Source organism: Mus caroli, chromosome 10 (genome assembly GCF_900094665.2).
Source record: "Mus caroli chromosome 10, CAROLI_EIJ_v1.1, whole genome shotgun sequence".
NCBI lineage: Eukaryota > Metazoa > Chordata > Mammalia > Rodentia > Muridae > Mus > Mus caroli.
In genome coordinates, this window is record NC_034579.1 from 48,778,163 (window position 1) to 48,805,044 (window position 26,882).

Consider the following 26,882-nt stretch of genomic DNA (forward strand, 5'->3'; position numbering starts at 1 on the left):
TTTCCATTCTCTGTCACTGCTCCAAGAAGTGCTGGTTAGTATTATTGTAAATTCAATCCAGGTCCTGCATATTAGAGAATTCTTCTATCCTCAGATCACCGTATTTTCTAATTTTTTGAAAGATGAACACTCACACACATATTCACACACACACACACACACACATCTGCACAACTTTAGATAAAGTACTTCATATATTCATATTAAAATTTTCACTACATTTCAGAATTATATTAAAAGCTCTTAATGCTCTTGCCATATATATTTTTCATTAAAAGTGAGTCTCTTGGGGGCAGTTAGCATATTCACATTAAATTGATTCACCAAGATAAATTTTAGAGGAGAATCACTCCTCTATGAGAAGTCAGGTAAGCTCAACCCACCAGACATATACAGTTACTAATTTACAGACTGTTCCTCTCAGTGGACCCAGTTTAGAATCTTATGACTCAAAGAAATTTTATTACACACATGTACATGCACACGCACACCACACACACACACACACAAATGAGTTATCTGAAGCATATTCTCTGGTAAGAACACCTGAAGGGTTTCTACCCTCCTAGAAAGAAGGATGTCTACATGTTCCTAATAATCTGCCTCTAACCTCTTTATAAGAAAGTCTGTATGGTGGGGAAAAAATTTCTGGCTTCACAGCTGCTAGGATTGTTTTTTTGCATTTATCATTACAATGGCAGATGCATTTTTACTGGAATGTAATCTGCATTGATAATTATGATATGAAAAGAGTCAAGATTGTGACAATTTCATCAATAAGCAATGGACGTGACTAATGTTGTATCTATAACAATTTATCATTTTTTCCCCTTCAGGTACTTATTTATTTATTTTATTAACATCTGCATTCTGTTGTTAACCAGCCAGGTTCTTGTCTATAGAACACAAGCTGTATTGCTGAATGGTCAACTTTTCAATATCTTTTTCATTTCCAAGTATATTTACATTTGTATTACCTAAGCATTACATAAGAAAATGCACATTTAATGTAGAAAAAATCATTATGTTCATAGCAGCAAACATGTTATAAAATTTAAGTATAGGAAGACAATTCTTCTACCAGATCCCTTATAATATCATAAGGACTTGAAAAATCAATGTTATCATAGTTCTAGAGAAACAGATTTAATATATTTACAAAATAATGATTTCATGTTCCACTATTTTAAACCAGTGAAAAAGATCTTACTGTGAATAAAAGGGCTGCTTTAGGTAACATATTGAGTCAGTAATCAAACTGGGCCTGAGAAACCAGGCTGTAGGACCTAGAAGCTATGCTTATCCCACTCATGAGACACTCTTCAGGTCATTAGGTGGCTGTTTCCCATATAATGACGTCTTTAAGAATCCCTCTAATTACAAATGGTTTATCTGTAGGCAAAACTTTGGCAATTTTCTTTAGAGACACAATTAGAAGTAGAAAGAGCTGTAGATCATTATTTAAATGTCTATTTCAATTACAAATTCTCATGTGGTTAATATCCCATAACAGTCAGGGTGGTAGAAGCAGTGAAAGATGCTGCTGCTGACTTTTTAAAAGTCACATTTATAGATTCCCTAAAACACATCTAAATATTAAAAAAAAATCCAAAATCTTTATACCCATAGTGAAGCTCTACCAATTCACACTGCAGTCTTATAGTTAGAAATCTGCTTTACATCTCAAAAATAAAATCTCACAGGCTTGAAAAAAAACCCCACACTTTCTAATTGCCCTGGGTTTCCATCATGAAGGGAGTTCAGGTTTTAATTTGTAAAGCCTCACCAGTCTCTGGTAGCCTGTGTCCTCCCCTTTCACGGGCACCTCCTTTATCTCTCAGGCCAGGCTTCCTTTCCTCCCTGACTTATTACTAAATAGTTTTCTCCCACCCTCTTCTTCCTCAAGCAAGCATGCATTACTTTTGAAGTTCCTTAAAGGAACATTTCCTGCTTGCAGCACAAGGAAAAAAAATGGCTCACCATTATGTCTTCCCTAACACTTCCCTTTCAATTAGATTCTGCAGGGAAAGAAAGAGTCACAGATGGTACCAGATGCCTCAGGATTCCCAAAATTTTTCTATAGCAGCAATGAAAGATAACTTTGCCATTTTTTTTGGAGTCAAAACACCTTTCAAAAATAATTCTATTATTTCAGCTTTTAAGGAGATAAAGGAATATGCAAAGAGACTTCAATGATATTCTAAGAATATAAAATGTACTATACATTATGCCATATCTGGTTTGGCACGTGTGCACACATACATGTGGGTGGCTATAAGCCAACTCTGTCTTTTAAAGCTGCTTTTGTTAATGCAAAAACCTACGTAATTGGATCTGGGATTTGTCAAGGATTCATGACCAGTCTGTTTATGTGAGCTGTGTTTCCATTATCATGTGAACTGAGAATAGTATTAAGAGCTACTAGACATTGTTTTAGATAAATAACCTTCTGAAATGGAAACCCATAAACTGGCCATAAACAAGAACATTCAATTATCATTAAGTAAAGTCAATTTTTATAAACCCGATGTTCGAGTGGGGGATAAAAGGTGACTTTCAAGACTTTATGGTTTATATCCTAGTCAGAAAAGTTTTAAAAAGTCAAATCTTAGAAAAGCTAAGGACAATGGATTCCTGGGAAAGAACGGAGTCAAAGTTTATGATTGAGTTTTCCCTCTCCAAGTCTGTTGGGATTTCTGTTATTTTTGTGTTCTTAAGAATATTACAGCTTCATTATGAACATTTGGATATAAAAAATAAAGTTGTAGTGGAAGGGTCATTGACATACAGAAGTTAGTATTACAGTAGCTTAGCATGGACTTCCTGTGCGCGCGTGCAACACACACACACACACACACACACACTCATTAACTCCTTGACATCTTGAGTATTTCCTTTGGATATACTCCTCAATGTTTAATAAGTAAACCTACGTAAATACATGGACCAAGGATGTTCTTACATACTTGATAGTTTGGAGCACTGGTTCTCAACCTTCTGAATGCTGTGACCCTTTAATACAGTTCCTCATCTTGTAGTAAAGCCACATCTCGTAGTAAATTATTTTCATTGCTACTTCGTAACTGTAACTTGGGTACTGTTGGGAATCATAAAGTGAATATCTGTGTTTTCTGATGGTCTTAGGTGACCCCTGTGAAAGGATTGTTTGTCTTCTAATGAAGTTGTAACCCATAGGTTGAGAACCACTGGCTTAAAACAATGTAGCAAATTCTATTCCTACCAGACATGACTAGGAGTAAGTCTGTTCTTGCCACACTTGGTGATTACCATAGTTTATTTTTCAATGTATTATTTTAAGCAATTTTTTTGGCTTTGAAAGTGCCTATTTTTTATTTTGTTAATTTGGCAAGAATAACAGGAGGCATGATGATCTTAAGTATCGATGTTTTATTTTAAATATCTGTAAAGTGCTTAGGTGAGTGTTATGTTTTATCTATCTGGGAGGAAAGCAATGGACAGACAAATAAGAACAGCAGGAAGTACAAGACAAAGAGGATAGAGCCTGAAGTGTGAGCCTGACTACCCATTCCCACACTCAACACACTCTGTCTTCTGAGAAATCCTACCCGAGATGCACCTCTGTGAAAAACATAAGCAGATACACCTCAGAGCCTCTGATAAGTTTAACCACAGGGACACCTGTTAAAAACATCTCTTTAGAGTACACTAAGAGAACCCAGAGCAAATACTGGATCAAATGCTTACTCTAAGTATTTAAACTGAGGAGACATTTGGTCAGTTTTTTGACAATTACTTTTATAAAATGGCAACAAATATGAGTTTTCCTCTCTCACTTTTTCTAAGTGAAAATAAAATGCAAATAGGTAACTGGACTCCAAATTTTTATTCACAGTCCAGAGATATTTATTAAAGTGCTGTTAACATATGGTAGATTTATAAGCTATTTCTAAATGCTTTCTGGAACTCTCTAATTACATAAAAGCGTTCCACTTTTATTGTATTTTTGTCTGTTGATAAAGGTAAAGTATTTTATTTTCATTTGAAATGCAGAGGTACTTCTTTTGCCCCTTATATTCTTTTCTCAGAAAATACAACACATACATTGAGATAATTCTAACGTGTAGATACATCCCTATCATTTAGTGCTCATAATTACTTTCAACCTCAATATGCCAGACTTATAAAGAAAAGGTTGAATGTATACTTTCATTTTCATAGTATAGGTATAAATTTTATTGACATTTTCAATTGTACTTAATCCTAATTCAGAGTAAGAAGGCAGCTGCAGTACTGAAATCACGTTTGCATATTGAAATCACATTTACATAATTAAATCACAATTACATTTTGTAAGCTTTTAGCTACATATACTTACTGGACAATAAGAGTACTTTATTGTAGTGAAGAAGTAGGAGAAGAATAAAAACACAGTGAAGGAAGACGAGAATGTTCACAGACTGGTGAACAATTCAAGAGAATTCTACGTATTTTAAAACAGGCTTAAGTATCATGAACAAGTAATTTCATATACAACATAAATAAAAAAGTATATTACTAAGTGTTTTGATTATATCATAGTTTAGTTTTCATAGCTTAAGTTGTTCTTTGTTGATGATAAATTGGATTTCATTGGCTTTAGATTTCTGCTGTCTTATTTTTTATAAGGTTTAGATGTTGAGTAAGTAAAGAAAATCTGTGGCACCAACCACAGTTAACACTGATTTTGGTCGCAATATGTGCTCAGGGCCATGAGCTTTAGAGCAGGATCTAATCCCAGGTTACTGATTTGTTTCACAGATATGAAATGAATTTCAGTGCATCTATAACACAGATATTATATAATTCTCCAGTACTTACACTGTAAACAAAGTGTATGCACCATGTGCATATGAATACACAACACACACACATACACACCACACTTGGTCACAAACACATGCCCTCCCTGCTACCTCATAATTACATTGTCTTACTGTCGCTATTATGACTACAGTCCTTTTTCACATTCTTCAGCCCACATTTAAAAATCAACTCTTAAACTCAGAACTCATTGTATGTCTCTGTTCAGAAAGTGATGCCCTCCAAATGCTCCAAGGCCAGCTCCATGTCATTCAGACTGTGACTTTAATTCTTAGGTTGAAGGTTCATCAGCTCCCTGGTTCACCTCTCATTGCTCTATACCATATAATTCTATAGCATTTTCTTTAGAGCACATACCAGTGTTTGAAATTATTATGTGAACATACTTCAGATTATTTGTATTACCATAAAAATTTAACAAAAGTAAGGACTGACCTTGCTGAATCATCCAGAGTCTAGAACATAGCCTGGCATATGATAAATACAATAAACACATATATATTTGCTAAATAATGAGTCAAAAGAGACATAATCAGGCTAATCATAAGGCCTGGTCAGATGACAGGAAAAAGTCAATTGCAATTCATTCTATGGGCTTCAACTTTGAGTTTTGTTATTTTCTGTCTAGTCAGAGACTGGGAGAGAAAAACGTCGGTGTTGGAGTGGCTGTGTGAAGTGACAGGCAAGCCTAAATGAATAAGTGCAGTGTGCTTTCTCCATGACTGATGAAACGTAGGAGAGAAGAGTAAAGAGATGAAATTGTTTATTATTTACTTTTGGTTCTAGGGATTGAATCCAGGACCTCACATACCTGAGCACACCCTGTACTCATGGCTACACTTTCTGTCCCTAATCACTGTTTAATAACTGTAAATGCCAAGTTGCAACCAAATATTAGAACACGGAAATTGGCAGCAGAGTAGAAGTGCGAAAGAAACTGTAGCCATGGCTCTAAGAAGGGCACGCACCAGTCTGGCAACATAAGGTTAAACAAACAAAGCCATCAAGTTAAATGATGCTTTGATGGCCAAGGAGACATCTCTTCTGCTTATCCTTTCTACCCAGAAGCAAATCAAACAATTGAGGTAAGGAGCTGTAGAAAATTTGCATGCTCTCCCGTGCTTGCCCATTAGAGCTCTTGGCAGGACCAAGAGTTAGTCACTAATGGTGCTATTTCAGAATAGTGGGGTACTTCAAGTTGAGATAAACATAAACTTCTTATGTTCCAAACTAAACATTCTTCTCCACACTTATGTTTACTTCAGTATCCATGCAAATGAAGTTTCAGCTAAATTTTAAGAGCAGAATTGTTTGGCTTACTCTGATAAAGCAGTAAAGCTCTCAGAGAAACATATCACAATGTAGCAGACATGAATTCAGTTAATACGATGATTAACCCTAAGGTCTACTGATGATCCATATTCTAAAATGTTTTAAAACTAATTAAAAACACACAAACTAGCTCTGTGCCATAAAATTATAAGATGTTTTACAAACAAAACATCCAGAAGACTTATTTTAGAAGGATCCTAATTGGTAAATCATAAAAATTCTAACCAAAGCAAAATTTTGTAGATGCTTTTATATAATTTGTACAGGCTAACTAAAACAAATTGGCATTACGAACACACTTTGTAGAACCGTCCATGTAGGTAAAATTCCAGGAGTAAAAATTTGAAAGAAAGAACCCTGGATCAGCATACTTGCATTAAATCCAGCTCATTAGCAGATATGCATTTTGTCTATGTTCCTCTGCCAACTCTAATCATATGTACTAACTTTGCAAGGCCCCAGAGTCATGAATGCTTGTCCAACAACCATTTATTTAAGTTTTATTCTGCATGACTATTTTCTCTGCTTTTGTTTCAGTGGTAACTCTGACCAATATATATTTCCCACAGAGCAATGAATCTTCTGTAAACAGAATTTTTATCTGAGAAAATTTCTATCTGCAGACATTTGGAAGATATATGTATACGTATATGTATATATGTGCATATGTATATAAGTATATGCCATTTTCAATATTTCATCATCAGCCATGCAGACAGATTCTGCTAGAAATCTCCCTTCAACCAATGGTTTCATGATTCTGTCATGAAATTTGAATTAACTCAAATTACCCTGTTTTTGTTTGATTTGTTTGTTTGTTTGTTTTTGTTTCTCCTAATCCACCTATCTTTCCTTCTAACTTAGACATCTACATCTCCTGTCAACAAAACTGACCCAGATCCTCCTACGCTACTTTGGGCCAGTTAAGTAGCCCATTTTCCATGACTACTCACTCAGCTTGTCTAACCCCCTACTCCCTTCCACTCCTCTTGTCTTTCCTAGCCTGTAATTATGGTAGACATTGTCAGTACCTTAAAGTCCATCTTAAACGCAACTGAATCTCCATCTCCATGTTTTGTATGAGGTGCTGAGCAGGGAGTGAAAAAAGGGTGACCTTTACAAGCCTGTGGTCACTACTCCCAGAAACACTCCTTTCCACCTGTTACCCTTCTCTAGAACAGCACTTGTACCTCACATATGCTCCCCTCAAATGTCTATCCTTTCCCCCATGAGCTGCCAAAGATGGCTTTGTCATATAATTCTTTGAGTAGTTAACAGGGCTCTCAAGGTGACCATTTCATAAAAAATTTTTACCACTAAGTCTACACTGGCTTAAAATTAATTTCTCCTCCACTTTCATACACTGCAGAAGAAGGGCCCTTTCCTCAGGCTATCTGTCTTCTGGAGCCCATATCCCCCCTTCTGCTTTAAGGTTTGAATTAATCTTTATTTCCCTCTACCTTCTCTTCAATTGGATCAGGTTGGATCTATTCTGACATGGCCTCAAAAAGACTCTCAGATACAGCAGTGTGTTCCCCTCTAGTCATCTATGTAACAACCCCTTCTCCCGAGGTTCAGTGATCTCTGCAGAAGAGTGGACAGTAACCACACTCCTCAGCCATCTTCTCCTGTGCCTGTTAAATGGTCAGTGCTCTCATACTTCTGTGCCATGGTATCCATCTAATGGATACGACTTCAAAGATGGAGAAAACACAAGATTGTTTCTGGGAAACAACTTCTATTAAAAACAGACTCATAGGAAAAATAATCTAATATTACAAACCCACATCAAGGTGACTTGGGTAGATAATATAAATGAAAATGATTTGAAATATTGGTTACAACAACCACTATGAACTGGAAAGTCATTCAACATAACTGAAATGTAAAATTTGATCACAATGGTACTGAGATTCCTTTTTTTTTCTCCCCACAGGGTACATGAGAGAAAAACACAGTCAACTTTTCTTTTGAGACTGAGAGAATGACTAACCAATAATCAGCTCAACTTGAAACCCATCCCATGGGTAAGCACCTATCCCTGACATTATTAGTGATACTCTGTTATGTTCTGCAGATAGGAGCCTAGCACAACTGTACTTTGAGAGGCTCCATCCAGGAGTAGACTGAAACAGATGCAGAGACCCACAGCCTATCATTGGACAGAGCTCAGGGATTGTTATGGAAGAGTTGTGAGAAAGATGAAGGGCTGCAAGGTGGATAGGAACTCCACAGGAAGACCAACAGAGTCAACAAACCTGGACCCTTGGGGCTCTCAGAGACTGTGAACTACCAACCAAAGAACATATATGGGCTGGATCGAGGCCCCTAGCACATAAATAGCAGATGTCCAACTCAGTCTTCTCCAACAACTAGAGCAGGGGCTGTCCCTAAGGCTGTTTCCTGTCTCTGAAATCTGTTCCCCATACTGGGTTGCCTTGTTTAGCCTCAGTAAGAGAAGATGGGCCTATCCCTACAGAAACTTGATATGCCAAAGTGTGTGGGGGGAAAGGGGGGCAACCTTCTCAGAGGAAGAGGGAGAGATGTGGGGAGAGATTATATGAGGGGAGACCTGGAGGGTGCAGCAAACGGAATGTAAAATGAATACATACAAAATGAATAAAAAAATAAAAAATATTTTTTAAAAAACCTGAGAGTCTGATGTGGCAGCCTAAGGAGCTAAAGGTCCTACTTGGAGAAGCAGACCTCTGTAACTACAGGCTTTAGGAGTAGCCTTTTACCTGACTGTGAGCATGACATTTCTATGCCAAAGCATGACTTTCCATTCCACTCTTGTCAGGACGCTGTATGGATGGCTCCTGTAGCCTGCTCACCAATTCAAGCTTGGAAACTGTTTACATCATTTCTCAGAATGAGCAACAATTCTTCCTCCTCCTTGGTGGAAGGAAGACTCCGTAGTTTAATGGAAGTGGAAGCTGCTCAGTGCTTCACTTAGTATTTATTAATAATAACTGTATTCCTTCAACCCTTTAAATTACACTGACCATGTGACTTTCTCTGGCCAATGAGCTTATCTTTAGGCAAAAGCATCAGAAGCTAATGGGATATTTTCCTAGCAGACTGTCACAACTCAGTAGATTGTGAAGGAGATACTACATGACAGCCAGGATGCATTTCCACAGGTCTGTAACTACAGTCTCATGTGCAAGGAACTACACTAACTAAAGAGTCAGAAACAGCTCATTAAGACACAAACTGACTCGCTTGCTTTAAGGTGTCAACCAGGTCAAAGGCTGGGACAACTTCTATTATTTACAGATTAGTATCAATAAGTTTGACAGGTGGAATTCTTAATGAACAGAATGCTTCACAAAATGCTGAGGCAACGTGCTCACAGTGATAAAACTTCTAGCTTTTCGAAATAATCATAAATACAGGAGTGAGGCTTACACAGTGTGAAATACAAACAGAACCATGGTAAGAAAGAAGTATGATTTCTGTAATTTAGGGCAAGGAAAGGTAGTAATTTCATTTTGACAGAAATGCACGGTGTCTCACAGTCAATTCTATATACTGGCACATCTCTTTTAAATTACAAATTAAACTCGCCAATTATAATGGGATATCCAATGTGTGACAGCTATAACTCATCAGCCATGAAAATGTAATTATAAATATAAGTAAATTGACTATTCTCTAATATGTTTTGCTAAACTAAACCTTTCTATATGAAAATATTAGCTATTTTTTAACAAAAATTTTAGTAACAAATGCCAAATGCTAAACTAATAAAGTATATGCAAACACCGAGCTAAATGTCTATAAGATTATAAGGCCAAACACATTAGGACAAAATAACAAAGAAACAGCATCATTTGATAAATGGGATTAAATTGTTTTTTTTTCCCAAGAAATTAGCATAAATGTGGCATTAAATGGCCCAGAGAACTTCGTCTGGATCGGAGAGCTCCCTCAGGTTGAAGAGAATGTGCAGCATCCCTTTCCCTTTTGCTTTTTATCATTTCCTCCTAGGCTTATAATTTCAGAAAATGCCCCAACAATGTCAATTCAATTTAAAAGGTCCACAATAAATGACCCAGTAGATTTAATAATGATTTAATTTAGATAGAGTCTCTAGCTCACTGGTTTTCAGAACTCATCTCTTTCAGAGAACCAGAGGCATAGATAAAAGAGGGAAATGTAGGCTGTGTGTGTGTGTGTGCGCGCAAGTGTGTGGCGGGGACTGACTGAAGGTGGGGGGTGGGTGGAGTCACAAAATCTTATAAGACAGAATCTTCAATCTGTGGGTCGAGACCCATCTGGGGGTAGTATGACCCTTTACCCTAAGACCATTGGAAAACACAAATATTTATATTATGATTGATAACAAAATTACACTTATGGAGTAGTAACAAATAATTTTATGTCTGGGGTCATTGCAACATGAGGAATTGTATTGCAGGGGTGTAGCATTAGGCAGGTTGAGAACCATTTTTATAAGGAACTAGTGGTGATGCATATTCTCAATCATGTTATATAACATTCTTTCCCTCTGACCTATTCAAGCCTGCGTCACGTTATCAATATGCAAATTTTACCATAAAAGTCATTGAAACTGTTATTTGTGGGGATTGTAACAAGGAAAGGTGACAGGAAAGCCAGGGAGGAGCTCAGTTAATGACCACTCACTAAATGCTCTCCAGTACCAGGCACAGCGGGCATAAGCAAAAGCATACAGATACAGCAGAAGCTTAAACTTCCTTTTGGAATTAAGTTCATGCTATTGGGGAAACATAGCATGTTGGTTTGTTTTTGTCAGCTTGACACAAACCTAGACACACCTGGGAAGAAGGTGAGGCATTGGTTCTATCAGATTCTATTGGTTCTATCTGTGGGTGTGGCTGTAGGACATTTTCTTGATTGGTAATTGATGCAAGGCACAAAATTCCATCGTTGTTTTAGTGATGTCTGAGGGGGTTCAAATGGTACCCTTTCAGATAGCTTTTGACTTATTGTCCCATCATACTCAAACTCAAAAATACCTGGTTTTGTTTGCTTGTTTGTTTTTTATGAGTCTGTTCGAATTTTCCAGTTTGAGTTTCTAAAGTTTTCTTTTCTCATTAAAACAGAAGGTCCACAAGGGCTGTTTTGTACTCCAAGCAGAGTCTGACACAGTCTGTTGAAGAGATAGGTGACTTCTCCCACCGTTGCATGACAGTTTCAGATGAAACGTTCCATTCTGCAGGGAAGTGGTTTTAAACTAGAAGGAAAACAACTCAAAATAGCTGTAGGAAGTCCCTAAAATTGAAAAGATTAACTGGGGACTTTCCTCTCAGGGTAAGCAGTAAAGCTGCAAAGAAGCATCTCAGACAAGCCAACTGCAAAAACAATTCTGAGACCAACCAGACAGACCAACCTATAAGAAGCAGAAACCAGCAGAGCTGCCTGGAAGAGGACTAAACCAACTTAGGCACTGGAAAGGATGCTCTTCTACTGAGCTGCCAGCAGGCTGTAAAGGCTGTGCAGCATACTTAGGGTTTCCAGCTTTGGGAACTGTCACCCCTTCTGGGGTGGGGTTTGCTGATGTAGCTGTCTTTGAGTATTCCAGTAAAACTCATTGGCTCACCAACTTGGAGTTTGTCTTTTGGTCTGTTGTATGTTCCCTCCCAATTTAGGGAGAATGTGTGTTGTGTCTCCAATATAAAACTTCTTTACACAATTCCAACACCATGACTGTTCACTCTGTTTTCTCTCCATGTTTCATCTAGTCAATATTTTGCCCAACCAGGACCACCATGGTGGGCCTGATTTTGGATACCCCCAAAATATACTTGTGAGAAGGTTCCTCTTTGAAGGGGCTATTCAAACTAATCCCTCTGAGCTACCAGTCTTCTAGTGGATAAATATTTGGTCCTTACTGCTCTGCAGGTCTCTCTAGGCAGTTATCTCAATGAGGAAGTAGATGCAAGAAAATGGTTGATAGTTTGGCTTTTTTGCATTGAAGTTATATATTTACAACACATCATAACTAATATACCTTTCATATATTTTGAAGAGAAAGATAAATTTGAGCCCAATTCTTGAACAGTATTTGTGAGTGTGGCTGAAGTGGATTCAATTGCATTCCTTGATTTTGTTTGCTTTTATGATAACTCTTTGTTTTGTGGAAAGTTTAGTACATACATGTTTAAAATTATACATGAGTTATTTTATGTTATCAAATTTTAGTTTCAAAAAATACAACAACCAAATTGGTGTTAAATCTTTCTTTTTTTTTTCTGGTTGCTAGGAAACCTGCAGATACATTTCTGTCCAACGCTTAGATGATTAACAAGTTGGCAGAGCCTGTGCTAATCTTATCTGCAGCTATCATACGTCCTGACTTTCCACAGCTCTGCTTGATCATGAACAGTTTCTGTAAGTCATTTTCATTCTTTGCAGAATGAGGCACGAGACAGACGGATTGTCTCGGCATCATCTCTTGCAAGCAGATTGTGGCAGACTGAGTGTGAAATAAAACAACATCAATATATCCTAATTTTCTAAGGGATTTCTAAATAATTTTGTGATTATCCATCACTAAAATACATTCCAGAAACAATTTATAATCCTCCAAACATTCTAAATGTTGGAATTTTATCAAGTCAGAACTGTCCCCCACTACTAAGCACAGATCTTCATCTTTCTTTCTGCTCAGCTTCTCAGTCTCTCTCCTCCCATGTTTTTCCCCTTCCTTGGTGGCCTTGAGGCTTGGATGCATAAGCTAGTCCTCTTAGTGAGTCATCAGTAACCTTTGTACTGGTGTTTTAGCATGGCAGATAACATTGGAGAATTTTGCTGCAATTAAAATAAAGGTCACCTTCTGCTTCCTCAGTCTTGGACCAAATATTCTCTACCTTTTCTTATGGAAAGATAGACCTCCCTCTCATCATGGAAAAATATTCTTCCTTCCCATCATGGAAGATTAGTCCTCCCATCAGTTTAGTGTCCAAGAGGTTGGCTATGTTCTTCTAGTTGAGACTCAATAACAGCCTGTTTCCTTAAGCATGAAATGCCTCTAGATGTGATCCCTTAATTTAAGGAATAAAGTAGGTTTTAAAATCAGGTAGGTGTTTCATTAAGTTAATAGCTTGTGTGGCTATGTCCTGTTTCAGTTTTTTGTTTTTTGGGTTTTTTTTTTTTTGTCCCATTAGTGTGTTTCCCTTAGTACATTTAAATCTCATTTAAATGCCTGCTTCTCTTCTAACAATCTCTATCCACACACTATTATACCTTGATGTTGGGGAGTTCTGCCAAATCTAGAGGTTTCTGTCACTACCCTTTTATCATTTCAATTCTTTTGCTTTTTTTTTTTTTTTGGCTTTTTGTCTACTTCCGTTTTGAGTAAAGTAAAGCAAGAACAGAAGAAAGAGTCTGTTTCTTAATTTGCAATGTCTCAAGGGGTAGTCAAGCTATACAAATATTCTATGGCAATCAAAGACATTTTTTCCAGATTGTTCTTCAGAGCATCAGTGCCATCATGACCTATTAAATGTATTTCTGGTTCACTATAGGTGTTGGTACTTTCTACCCAACACATATGAGATGCTATATGTAGAAACATGGTCCTGGAGAGTTGGCTTGGGAGTTCAGAGCACTTGCTGCTCTCTCCGGGAATATGGGTTTGGTTCCCTCAGTTCACTCATGGTGGCTCACAACCATTGGTAAACCAAGTTCCAGAGTAGGGAGCAGACATGCATGTGGTACACATATATGCACGCAGGCAAATATACATAGAAAAGCATTTTATTATTACTGTGCAACTGTGTGCATAGCATGTGATGGGGTATGTGAAGGTCAGAGGACAACTTTGTGGAGTCTGTTTTCTCCTTTTCCCCTTATATGGGACCTAGGGATTGAATTGAGGTCATCAGACTTGTATGGTTGTTCACTTACCCACTGAACTATCTCATTTACCATGATGTGTAATATTAATATGCTCTTTTTTTCTACATGTCAACACTTATTTTGATATGCCTTTTGTAAGTTTACTTTATTCACTCATATTTGTAAATTTTCAATACCATTCTTGGTTTAATTATTTTTATTCTACAGCATCGGTTCCTAAAATTTGTTCCTATAGATAATTCTACCTTAGTTTTGCCATTTTAAAAATGGGAAGTTATAGTGAATTAACTGTGTAAAATACAAGGGAAAAATAAAGATTATGTTATTTCTTTACATTGAGACTTCAAGATATATATAGAATGTAGCTTTTTATTACACCCAAAATTACAGATTTATTCTGGCACATTGAACGAAGATTCTAGTGTGTGCATTCTGAATGCTTGTATATTTACAGTTCCCAGTGAGGATTTCATTCCTCTTGAGTGTACTCTAGAGAAATACACATTCATCTTTTATTGTTAATAAAGGACACTCCTATTTAGTATTCATCTTATCTCCACTCATCTGTGTAGAATTATTATGGTTGTTTGAACTCTGTATACAAACTTTGAAGAAAAGTTGTGGATTGACCTCTTAATTTACTACAAACTATCTGAACTGAGCTAAGAACTTTTACATTTCTGAATATGTTCATAGTAAGTTTATCACACAGGTGTTTCCTGTCTTGCTCAAACTGTGACAGACTAGAGTCCCCAGCAGCCATGCTTCCGGATTTATGTTTGTCACGGTAACTGTCCCATGGAGTGCAGCCCAAACCAGAGGGGCCCAGTTTCCTCAACTTCACAATATAAATCTGAGAATTAATTTTTAGTTTACATCAGTGTATGCCTACATATATCTATCTAATGGTGATCTATAAGTTTCACAACATTCCTAACTCTCACTGCTGAAATCAGAATCTTAAATCATGGCTGCTTAGCAACTCTTCAGGGACATCATTCCTGAAAATGAATTTTTCCAGACAATTCTAGGAAATTCTTTGATCTACATGTATGTGTAGAGAAGTTTATAGGTATATGAAACCAAGTTATGAATAAGTTAGCCATGTTGGAGATATTTCTATGAAATGACTGCATGTTTTCATCTTGAATCAAAGTCAAAATCTTGGTAGCAAATTCTCCTGAATGCATTGGGAAAACAAAAAGCAACTGTTAGGTGATGCAGTGAGTAGGAGAAAAAGGAAGGGGAGGAGTTCTACACAAGCAACCTAGTTCTAACTACTTCTCATATGTCAATCACACTCTGGAGCATAAATATGTAGTGACAAATCATAATCAAAGTAATCAAAGTAGAGATACAGGAAATGACCTAAATCTCAGTATTTACAGGACACTCAAGGAAAAAAATATTGCAAGAAGATAAATCTTTATGAACCAATATTTAAAAATTATTTAAAAACAGAGAAGTATATAAGAAAAAAATCTTAAATTTTTCTTCTAACAAAATGTAAAAACAAAAATGATCCACAACAAATTAATTTTTACAGAGTGAAATTGACAGCCAAATATGGTGAAGTGATAGTTATTTTCAGCAAAGGTGTTCTTCATTGTCTTTTCTGTTAAAGATAGCCAAGTAAAGAATCAAAACCATGCTGCTAGCCTTGACCTATAGGTTCCTACCATGCTATATCCATATGTAGCTTGGGTCTCACATCCAGTGCCCCAGCCTAGCCTGGCCACCCCTGCCTGTGCTGCAACCAACCTCTAGGCTTCCATCACAACCCATAATGCCTCTTTCTGACCCACCAGCTCTTGTCACACCATACATAATCTTTGAACCCAAGAGCTGCATATACTGATCCAGGGTCTAACCTTGTGAATCTGCTTGGTACACCCCTACCCCCCAAAAACCTCCAAATACACCCCTATAGTCAAGGCTTGAACCAGGATGCACATATTATATACCAGATCAGTACTGGTGTCTACCTGACCTCATTCCACCTAAGCCATACTCAACATCTAGGGCAAACTCAGCCTGCACATTTTTTTTTTGCCCCGATCTGCTCTGTCTATATCAGACATGGAACTAATAAAAGAAACCCACTCGCACAAATCTCATTGTAAAAATATAAACAATTTGAAAGAGAAAAGCAGGTATCTTCCCTGTAAAATCCAATAGTCCTATAAAAATATTTGCCAAATGAGAATTACATAGATGAAACCAGGATACAGAACTTAAAAGAATAATTATAAACTTTATCACAGAATTCAAGGAGTTTAAAAAAGAGACAAAGAAACAGTTCAATGAAATTAAGGAGAAAGAACTCAATGATAATAAATCCCTGAGTGGTGCCCAAGAAAATGTAAGGCTGATGGAAATAGAAAGGACAATCTAGTACTTGAATATAGAATTCTATAAAGAGTAACATTGAAGCTGAAATGATGATGGAATTTCAAAACCAAATAATTCAACTAGAAAACTCAAAGGAAAGCTTTACAAGTAGGATGAGTCATGCCGAAGATCAAGCATCAGGACTCCAAGATAAAACAGAGGCTCTAGACCAAATAAGTAATAAAAAAAATAGAAGAAATTAGCATACAGGAAATGTAGGATACCACTGGAAAAACAAACCTTTAAGTTATTGCATAGATGAGGGAAAAGACTCCCAAGAGAAAAGCACAGAAAAGATCTTCAGCAATATTACAGAAGAAAATTTCTCCAATTAAAGAAACACACACATACAGATACAAGAACTATACAGAACTGCAAATAGACAAGACTAGAAAAGAATATCCCTACAGAGTAACAAACTTAGAACACTACATATACAGAATGAACAAAGAGTATTAAAAGTTGCTGCAAACCATCCAACTAACCAACCAACTAACCAACTAAGTGGCCAAATGAAAAATAAATTAGAAAACAATCAAACATAAGTCACATGTAAAGTAACATCATCAGCATAGTAGCAAATTTCTCAATGGAACATATGAAAGCAAGAGAAGCTTGGGGCACTGCATTGCAAGTCCTGAAAACCATGATGACCAACCTAGTCTAATATACCCTGCAAAACTATCTCCCAAAGTTGAAGGAGAATGAAAAAAAAAAATCCAGACATAAATATACTAAAAGAAAAATTATATCCAACAGATCAAACCTAATGTAAATATAGGAATCTATATTTTGGGCTAATGAGATAAATGAGCATAGTCAAAAGGCTGTGAAATGAGATTGAAGCCATAATTACGAAACCATAAAGTACCACTAAAAACACAAGCAATAAAATGAAACATCAACAATAGGATGACTGCAATTAACACACAATGACTTTAAATATTAATGGTATTAGTTCTCCAATCAAAGGACACAGACTAGCCGAAATGATCAAAACCCCAAATCTATCAATCTTCTGTCTACAAAAACAGACATTAGCTTTAAAGATAAGCACTGCCTTAGAATAAAAGGATGGAGAGAATTATTCCCATCAAATAGGACCGGGGAACAAACAGGTATCATTATCCTAATAGCTGACAAAATAGACCCCAAACTAAAACCAGTAAGGTAAAGAACAACATTTCATTCTAGTCAAAGGAATAGTTATCCAAGAAGACTATGCTAAGCATGTATGTACCAAACTCTGGTACACCAAATTTTATAAAAAGTATCTACTAGATTTAAAGACACAGACTAACATTAATAGGTAGGTGATTTTAATAGTCCACTTTACAAAATAGGTCATCTGGACAAAACATAAATGAGAAACATGAGAATTAACTGATATATAATCCAAGGAACTTAACAGACATCTATACAATATTTCATCCAAACATCTGAAAATACACATTCTACTCATTAGCATACCACTGTTTTCTATAAAAATAGACTGCATTCTAGGACACAAAATAAATCTTTATGATTTCAAAAAGACTGAAGTAACTTCATGCGTCCTCTCTGACCACAACATAAATTAAAATTGACACCAAAGAAATCTCTAGCAAACACCCAAATTCATGGAGTTAGAAAAAGGCATTAATGAATGCTTAATAGGTCAAAGAAGAATTCAAGAAAGAAAAAGTTTTCTAGAACTAAATGAAAATGAAACACAACAGAAAACCTCGGGAACGCATTGAAAACAGACTTGCAAGGGAAATTTTATAGCTTTAGGTACCTATATTAAGAAATTCAAACCATGAGGGTACACTCAGGAGGAAGAGGCAGACAGATCTCAGCGAGTTTGAGGCCCACCTGGTCTGTAGATTGAGTTCCAGGACATCCAGAGCTATAAAGAGAAACACTGTCTAGAAAAACCCAAACCAAAACCTAAACCAAGACCAAAAAAACAAAAACCAAACCAAACCAAAAAAAAAAAAAAAAGGGAAGAAAACCGAAGAAACCAAATTCAATGCAAAAATTAATGAAAGATAATTGAGAACAATATCAAGAATCAATGAAACAAAGATCTGGTTCTCAGAGAGAATATACACAAGTAATAGACCCTAGATTCTTTGACATGACTAGTTGGGGGTGGGGGAGGGGGACAAAAGTCAACAGAATCAGAAATGAACAAGGAAACAGACACCAAAGAAATTTGAAATATTATAAGGGAATAATTAAATAAAAAACTGTACTCTGTTAAATTGGGAAACTTAAGAAGAAATTCATGAATTTCTAGATCCAGCCAAACCACCAAAAATAAACCAAGAAGTCAAACACCTACAAAAACCATAAATGAGGAGATTAAAATAGTAACAAAATTCCTCCAAACTAAAAAAAGTCCAAGTCCAGATGGATTTCTGTCAAAATTCTACCAGACTTTCAAAGAAAATCTTGAGCCAATCATTCTTAAACCATTCAAGAAAAGAAAGAAAGAAAGAAAGAAAGAAAGAAAGAAAGAAAGAAAGAAAGAAAGAAAGAAAGAAGGAAAGAAAGGAAAGGAATAGCTCCAAATTCCTTCTATGGAGCCAGTATCATTTTTGCCTCCTAAAAATAGCAAAGGCTATGCCCATAATATCTAATCAACATGAGTTCTTATACATAAGCTCAACAAGGAGCACAGTAATAAACAGTGTAATGTGGATGGGGAAAACCTCAGGAGGCTTCAACCCTACCTATACTCAACTAAGAAATGTAGAGAGTGAAAGAAAAGGTCTTCCCCAGGAAAGAGCATGCCAATTCGGTATCCCCTATCAAATGATCAGCCCTAAAAATATATACATACAAGTACCATTGTACAAACGGAACATGTTGTATTTATGCATATGTGTATATTGAGTAATTATATATGTGTGTATGTGTGTATACAAACATAGACACATATGTATATATGTATGTATGTATGTAACAACAGTTAATGAAAACTGAGGTTATTTATTTGAAAGATGGCAAGCAGGGGTGTAAGGGAGAGTTCATATGGAAGAAAGAACAGGGAAATGATGCAATTATTTTATAATCTCAAAAATAAAAATAATTTTTACAGGGCCTTTAACTTATTATTGTACTTAACAAGCAAATGGCATCATTTGTGGACATTTCATTTAGATAGGCACATCCACATTTACCAAATATTCATAGAAACAGATCCACTCATATGTATGGAAACCCGGAACAAGTAAAACTTTAAAAAAGCTAATGAAAGGGGCTGTATCCTTAGAAGAAATACAGATTTGTTTCTTTGTGTATTCCCCACAATCCCCGTCAAGCTCTTGGACAGAAGGACACACACCTTACGTTTTCCAAATTGTGTCTTTTACGTGTAGATTATGGAGCAACATAAAAGCAAGGTCACCGTAGCACACTGTGTCCAAACAATGAGAAAACTCAGGCTTAGGATGCTCAGGGACATGTTCATATACAAAACATTAATTTGCGTGCTGCTTTTATAAAATATAGTTGCTCCACTTAGGGATGCTAACCTGGGCTGCCCAAATGATAACAGAGCAGAGAAAGCTAACAGGGCAGGGGGTCGGGGGGAGAGGAATGGGGACTAGCACAGACCTTTGTTTCCCAGGCTCGAATGATGCTTTGGACAGAATGACACAGGGGACAATGATAGGGACCATCTACATACTTTTAAAAAATACGGTAGAACCGAATCCAGAGAGAGAGAGAGAGAGAGAGAGAGAGAGAGAGAGAGAGAGAGAGAGGAAACAGGAGTGGAGAGCTGCTTTGCTCTGATGAGAAAAGCACCTTGGAGACAGGAACAAAGTCAAGCAGCCTCTCTCATTAAACATTTATTACCCTGCTTAAATCTGTTTGAAGCACAGAAATACATGAAATACTACACAGGCTAAGATCTACTCTTCCCCAGCCAGAATGCTCAGCCTGATGGAAATCTGACTGACGTGCGGTTGAAATCTGTGACTACTTTTCCTTGATGTCAGCTCTTAACGCTGTCAGTATTACAGGTGAGCCCATTCCCGAAACTCTTAGTGGACCCTTAACGTAAGTCACAAAGTTGTCCAAATGCTTTCAGGAAAATAGCATTGGTGCCCTTGATGAGCATGATACAAAAGTCTTTAATCTACCAAAAAAAAAAAAAAAAAAGAGTAAATTAAAAATCCGTGCTTTGCCCTAAGCAGCAGATAACTCATTAAGCCTTGACTCGGGAAGAGAACGAAGCATTTCTCACAGGGACCCTGGCCTGCAGGACCGACCATGTGCTAGCAAGCTCAGAGTTGCAACCCCTCAATTTCACAGCTACTGTCATTTTCAGATCTTGTTTGTCATGCCTCCTTTACTTAAAAGTTTTTACTAAGCTAATATACTAACATTAAAATAAATTTGGAGGAAAAAAATGCACTTACAAGTCTGCCGGTACGCTAAGCACGGGGAATGTGCCCGCAGACATGTGGGATTTGTACTTCTAATCCCAGCATGCATAGCATAATGGAGCCATGCTTTTAAAGGCAGCATCTTAACCTGACAATAGGAGCTGTTGGACTCCCCCCAGCTGGTTCATTGGATTGGCACACATTTTGAGAAATTAAGCTGAGCGTCAGGATGTGAGGCTTCAGTGGGTTTTTCCAAAATCCACACCACAAACGGCACATTTAACAATAAGAGTAATCTGGAGACATTTCATAATTCAAACGTCTATATGACTTTGCAACTTACCTCCTCTCCGGACAAATAGTAGGCTGACAGCAGTCCACCGACGAAGCGTATGTTTACTTCAAAAACAGAAACTTCAGCATTCTATGGGAACAAAGTGAAGGAGGTTAAGACATAATGATAGCATGTGGGATGAAAGCACATGGTATGACAAGCTGCTGTAATTTAAAGTCTGCTCAGACCTGTGCGCTTGCTCAGGGGCACCTATAGGCAAGACAGGAAGTCCCTTGTAAATATGGCAAAACATGGGTAAGCAGATAAGGAATAATTCTGACTCAAAGCAAAATTATAAGAACACCACAAACTGAAATTCCGTCTTTCCTATATGCAGAAGCAGACCTACCATTTGATATTCTGTAGCTGTTCAAAGGCAACGGGATCAGGGCTTTTATTATTATTTTTTTCTTATTCTGTGTTCTCATTATTTCCTTCATTTGTCTGCTTTTTCCTCCTGAAAGGCCAATCAGACTGCTAGCTCCACACTAGTCTAGCAATCTGTTTCTATTATGTTAAAGTGGCACAGGCAGAATGCTAATGGCACATAAACCTGGGGCTTGAGTTCCAGTGCTGCTCTATGCTTCTGCCTTCCCAGTCACAGCTCTGAGGCCACATTCTGTCTTGGCACAACAGTGATAACAGTGTGTGCCGTCATTGTTAGAGTGGTTCCTACTTATATCAGTAGTAGCTTGCTTTTATTATTTATAATATGGCACATGCTTTACTCATTCCCTTATGTCCTTTAATCTCCACGCAGACCTTTGGAATTAATTATCATCCCTATGCCCTGTCCACAGAATGAGAAACAAGCCAGGCTGATAGTGACGAATGTGACCCTTTGAAGTCCACACAACAGTAGAAGAATTAGGATTTCAATGGACACATGTTTATTCATGGTTCAAAACCTGGCTCTTCTGGACTCTACGGACACCTCACAGACTACACTCCATGCCTGGTTATTAATAGTCAAATAATTGTGATACTTAAGTAGTAATTACCACCAGTAGCTTTATGGTTCTATAATATTTTACTGCTAAGTGCATCTCTCTTATATATTTTAATGAGGTGATTAGCATAGTATGACCCCCAACAGACATAAGGTATACTTCATCAGGCCTACTAAGAAACTGTCAATTCTGGTTAGTATCAAACCATTCACGGATACTGACAAGGGCCAAGAGCAAAACAGAATGTATGGAGCCAGCATCTGTCAGATGATATTTGAGATATCGCCTTTAGAGACCATTTATTAAGCGACTACTATGTGCCAGGCCCAGGCCTAGGTTCTGTGAGCACAATGAAAACTGACAAGATCCTTAAACTTACTCAGTCTTCATTTCAGAAAAGAGTTTCAGGAACAAATAAGAGATGGATTGCTTCATTCCCACATGCTCTCCCTAAAAGGATCTAGGGGCCTAATAACTGAAGCTCCTACTTAAGAAAGTCCCTGCAAAAGAAAGCTTATAAAAAGTTAGAACTGTCAGATAAAGGTAGATGAAACCATCGTAAAATAAAGCCATGGTGTGAGTGTATTTAATAGTACTGAATAATTTATATTTTGCAATTTATATATTTGGATTAAACCCCCTCGGTATTATGCCATTTATCACGAAAATGGATCACTCTGAATGAGGGTCATTTAAACCCTGCTGTTAGTCCACACAACCTCTGATTTAAAAAAAAAAAAAAAAGAAAAAAGAAAAATTTATTGCATTTAGTTTGGTTCATACTTATCTCTCATATCTAACAGAAATAATGTCTAATAAAACTCTAATGAATATCAGCCCTTAGAGCACATTTGCCTTAGTTTGTATTTGTGGTTTTTTACATTTTAAACCAGAAAACAGGTTTTCTTCGTGTTTTCACTTAGAGAAGCTTACAGAGGTGGTTTTATTTCCTTATTCAGGCTCTAGGCTCATTACACATGCATTTCCCATTTTCCCTTTGAAAAGCACTGGACAGTTGAGACCTTTCTATAGACATCTGATGAAAATTATTGCAAGGTAGGGGACTGAGCCATGTCAATTGCCATCAGAAATATATCTCAATCTAGACATCAATCACTTATTGGATGCAGTTAGTCAAGCAGCTATTGATCCAGCTCTGTGTGTATTCCAGAACCTGCATTCTATTTATCTTGCTTTGCTGTAACATACTGAAAGATAACCTTGCAAAGTCCTGTGCTCAAGGTCAGCGGCTATGACATTTCAGCTGCAGGGACTGAATCATCTAGGGAGATCAAGGCAAAGTCAGGATTGTTAGCTAAAGCCAACCAGGTTCCCAGTGATTAGAATTCCCTTGTGTTTGAAACACTTGCTTAGAGATATCACAGCATCTCAATCCTTAACTCTTGTCATCTTCTTGTGCTTGGAAACCAGAACTGCACAGGAACAATGTTCCCGACCCCTGCCCAGTCAATTCTGTCTGCCTCATTTTTCCAAAGTTACATTATTTACAAACCTTAGTTTGAGCTCTCTTAATATTCTAGGGTATATTATCTTTTAGGCCAGAAGATTGACATTTGGATACTTTGGATCATTCCTTACAGAACCTTAGGTGAAAAAAAAAAGGTTTTTTTGAGGGGGAGGCGGATAAAATTTCATACTATAAACAAATGGTTACCAGTTATAAAAATTCTGGTCTGGGGCTAGGGAGATGGTTTAGTGGGTAAGGATGCTTGTTATACAAGTATTTGGACTTGAATTTGAATCCCCACACCTGTGGAAAAAGGGTACGCATGGTCATGTGTGATTGTAAGTGCAGCACTGGAGGCTAAAGAAGGGAAGAGCATGGGAGCTTCATGTCCCTGGCCAGCCAGCCTAGCCAGGACAGCTGGCTGGTAACTGAGTGATAGACCTCTCAAGTGAATGAGGCAGAGAATTATACATACACACACATACAAAAGCACACATACAAACACACACACAAGAACACACACACCACCATGTACACACATACATTAAAAATCTAATTAATTCACTAAAAATTCTGTTGTGAATTAGGAGGATTAGACTGGAGGCTGATGTGAGTGTGAGATCCTGGATAACTTATTTGCTGTCTCTCAACATCTGTTTTGCCACTTGTAAAAGACAGGTATGCACTTTGTTGTACAAGGTACTCTGAGCCCATGAATGTCAGGCAGAACACATACCTGGAGAAGTCACACATTCAGTAGACAGCTGTTGCCATCTGGATATTCTGTAGTACCTAGTGTATAGTCTTATGGAAGTCACATTTTGAGCAGTATATTCAGCCTTTTGTTCAAACTGAATGAACCTGCTAATATCAGACCAATTAGCAACTATAGGTCAGACGTGGCTGAAGATGTGCTATTCTCTTAAACAGATCTCAATAAGAGAATACTCTTTTGTTTTTCTTCTAGCAGTGCTGTACAAAAATAGAACACATTCAAACAAATTCATGCATATGTTTAATGAAATAGGTGGTATAATTAAGTTGACATAAAAATATCAGGAGGTTGAGTACTGTAGGTCATTGAGAAAGTATGCTTTAGTTAGGAGCCTTACTGAATACCTGTGCTGGCTAGATTTATATCAACTTAACACAGGCTAGAACCATTCAAGAGAAGGAAACCTCAGTTGAGAAAATGTCTGGATAAGATCAAGCTCTAGGCAAGCCTGTAGCGCATTTTCTTAATTAGTGATTGATGGGGGAGAGCCCAGCCCATTATGGGTGGTGCTATGCCTGGGCTGCTGGCCCTGGTTTCTATAAGAAAGCAGATTGAGCAAGCCATGAAGAGCAAACAAGGAAGGAGCATTCTTCCATGACCTCTGCACCACCTCCTGCTTCCAGGTTCATGCTCAGCTTGAATCTGTGGCGTCAGTCAATAGACTGTGACTCAAGATATGTAAATCAAATAAACCCGTACAGCCTCAAGTTGCTTTTGGCCATGGTGTTTCATCACAGCAAGAGAAAACCCTGACAAGAATAGTACCTATAATTTCTCAAGTTCTTGAATTCTCTCTCTTTTCTTCTCCAATTTACAAGACATCTAAATTTATCAGATAAATTGACAAAGATTGCTAAGATGGAAAAACATTAATTTTCTCTTGTAATCCTTAAATTAACATCTTGCTCCACTCCTGTCCTGGAAAAGGCTTCATCCTAACCAACACACCATGAATCCTGGATAGGAAGACTCTAACACTAATCTGGTGACAAAAATAGTGACCCCTTCACAACCTTTTCTGAAATGAATGTCCGAAAGACTCGTACCAGGAGAGTCATCATTTTAAAGAGCACAGAGAAATTCCAGTTAGGTTACATTTTCATAAGCAACTCATCCTTCAAAATTACCCAAAGCATGATATCTATTAGATCCCAGTCAGCAGAATCACAGGCTTGGCCAGGAAAATTAAAAGATATGACCATTCTAGAGCCAAGTCAGCTCCAGCTCCCATTTGTCTGAGAAATTGCAGAACCATATGCTTCCCCTGAGAAAGTAATTTATTTCATTGGGTCTCCAGGCCATAAGCTAGTTATTTATAATAAAGCTTGTTCAGACTTTTAACTATTAGGATTCTACACAGCACTACATTTTCATTGAGTTGAAAAGATCTTTTGAAAGAGAACATTTCCGAGGCCCCCAACACATATAGAGGAGAGCACTGTGTGGACTGGCCTCAGTAGGAGAGGTTGGTTACACAGAGTCCTCGAGAGACTTGGGACCCCAGGGAAAGGGGAAGCTTGGTGGTGGGGGAACATCCTCTCAGAGATAGAAATGAAGTGTGGAATTGTGGTGGGGGGACCAGGAGTGGGGACAATGGATTGTAAATGAATGAATGAATGAATGAATGAATCTGAAAAAAAAACGAAAGAGAACATTTGATCCCTCAATTCAGACAATCTCCTTTTACCAACCCTTCCACCAAACTATGTCAGCTTTCTATACAGAGATCTGTAAGCACAGCATTCTTGTGCAATACACAACAAACACACAAGTTTCTGTGACCGCTGCCTCACTGCATACCAACTCCATGACTGTGATCAGTAACAACTTCCCCACTACCATCCACTATAGTAATGACGTCCAGCAGTAATGCTACTGTACCCACACATATGCTAACTACCCTGCCTTATATAAAGGAAACCTTGCAATGCCTCTAGTTAAAGGAATAGCCTACAAGCCTAGCCTGTGTTTCCCAGTAATATACTCCTCCTGAAAGAATGCTTTTCCAGAATGTATTGCTGCTTCACATCTCAGGGACTCGCACTAAGTGTAAAAGTTAATCTATTAAAGTGTAGTCGCATCTGCTGTGAGTGTGTGCCCTCGCAGCTCTTAGCTTCATAAACAGCAGAATACATTTCTTAAGACTGTTCGCAGTGTTTAAACTACTAAAGCTACAGAGAAAGGCAAGTAGCTGTGCTGCCTATGTTAGTAGGCTGGTTTTGCTATGAAGGTTCAGAAAGGGTCCAAGTGGCAACTAAGATTTATCAGGAATCATCACTAAAAAGGGTGGGTTGGGAAGCAGGGCGGGGGGGGGGGACGGTATAGGGGACTTTGGGGATAACACTTGAAATGTAAATGAATAAAATATCTAATTAAAAAAAAAGAAGTGGAAAAAAAAAGAAAGAAAGAAAGATAAGGCCCTCTCAGAGGCCTAACTCTTGGTCAGGTAATCCTCAGCAGCAGAGGGCAAATACCCCATCACCCTATTCAGCAGCATAATACATTAGTGGTCTGGACCAATCAGGATTTAATGCTGCTTATAAACAAACTTTTCTAGAACCAA

General features: G+C 37.5%; 1 protein-coding gene across 2 annotated transcripts in view; it reads right to left on the minus strand.

Annotated features, from left to right (window-relative positions):
• Positions 1-26,882, minus strand: part of Man1a1 (mannosidase alpha class 1A member 1) — a 173,176-nt gene that overhangs the window by 90,739 nt on the left and 55,555 nt on the right. For both annotated transcript variants that reach the window (XM_021173671.2, XM_021173672.2), the window contains exon 5: positions 21,136-21,216. In XM_021173671.2, coding sequence (XP_021029330.1) covers positions 21,136-21,216 — 81 coding nt within the window. The remainder of the gene's footprint in view (positions 1-21,135; positions 21,217-26,882) is intronic.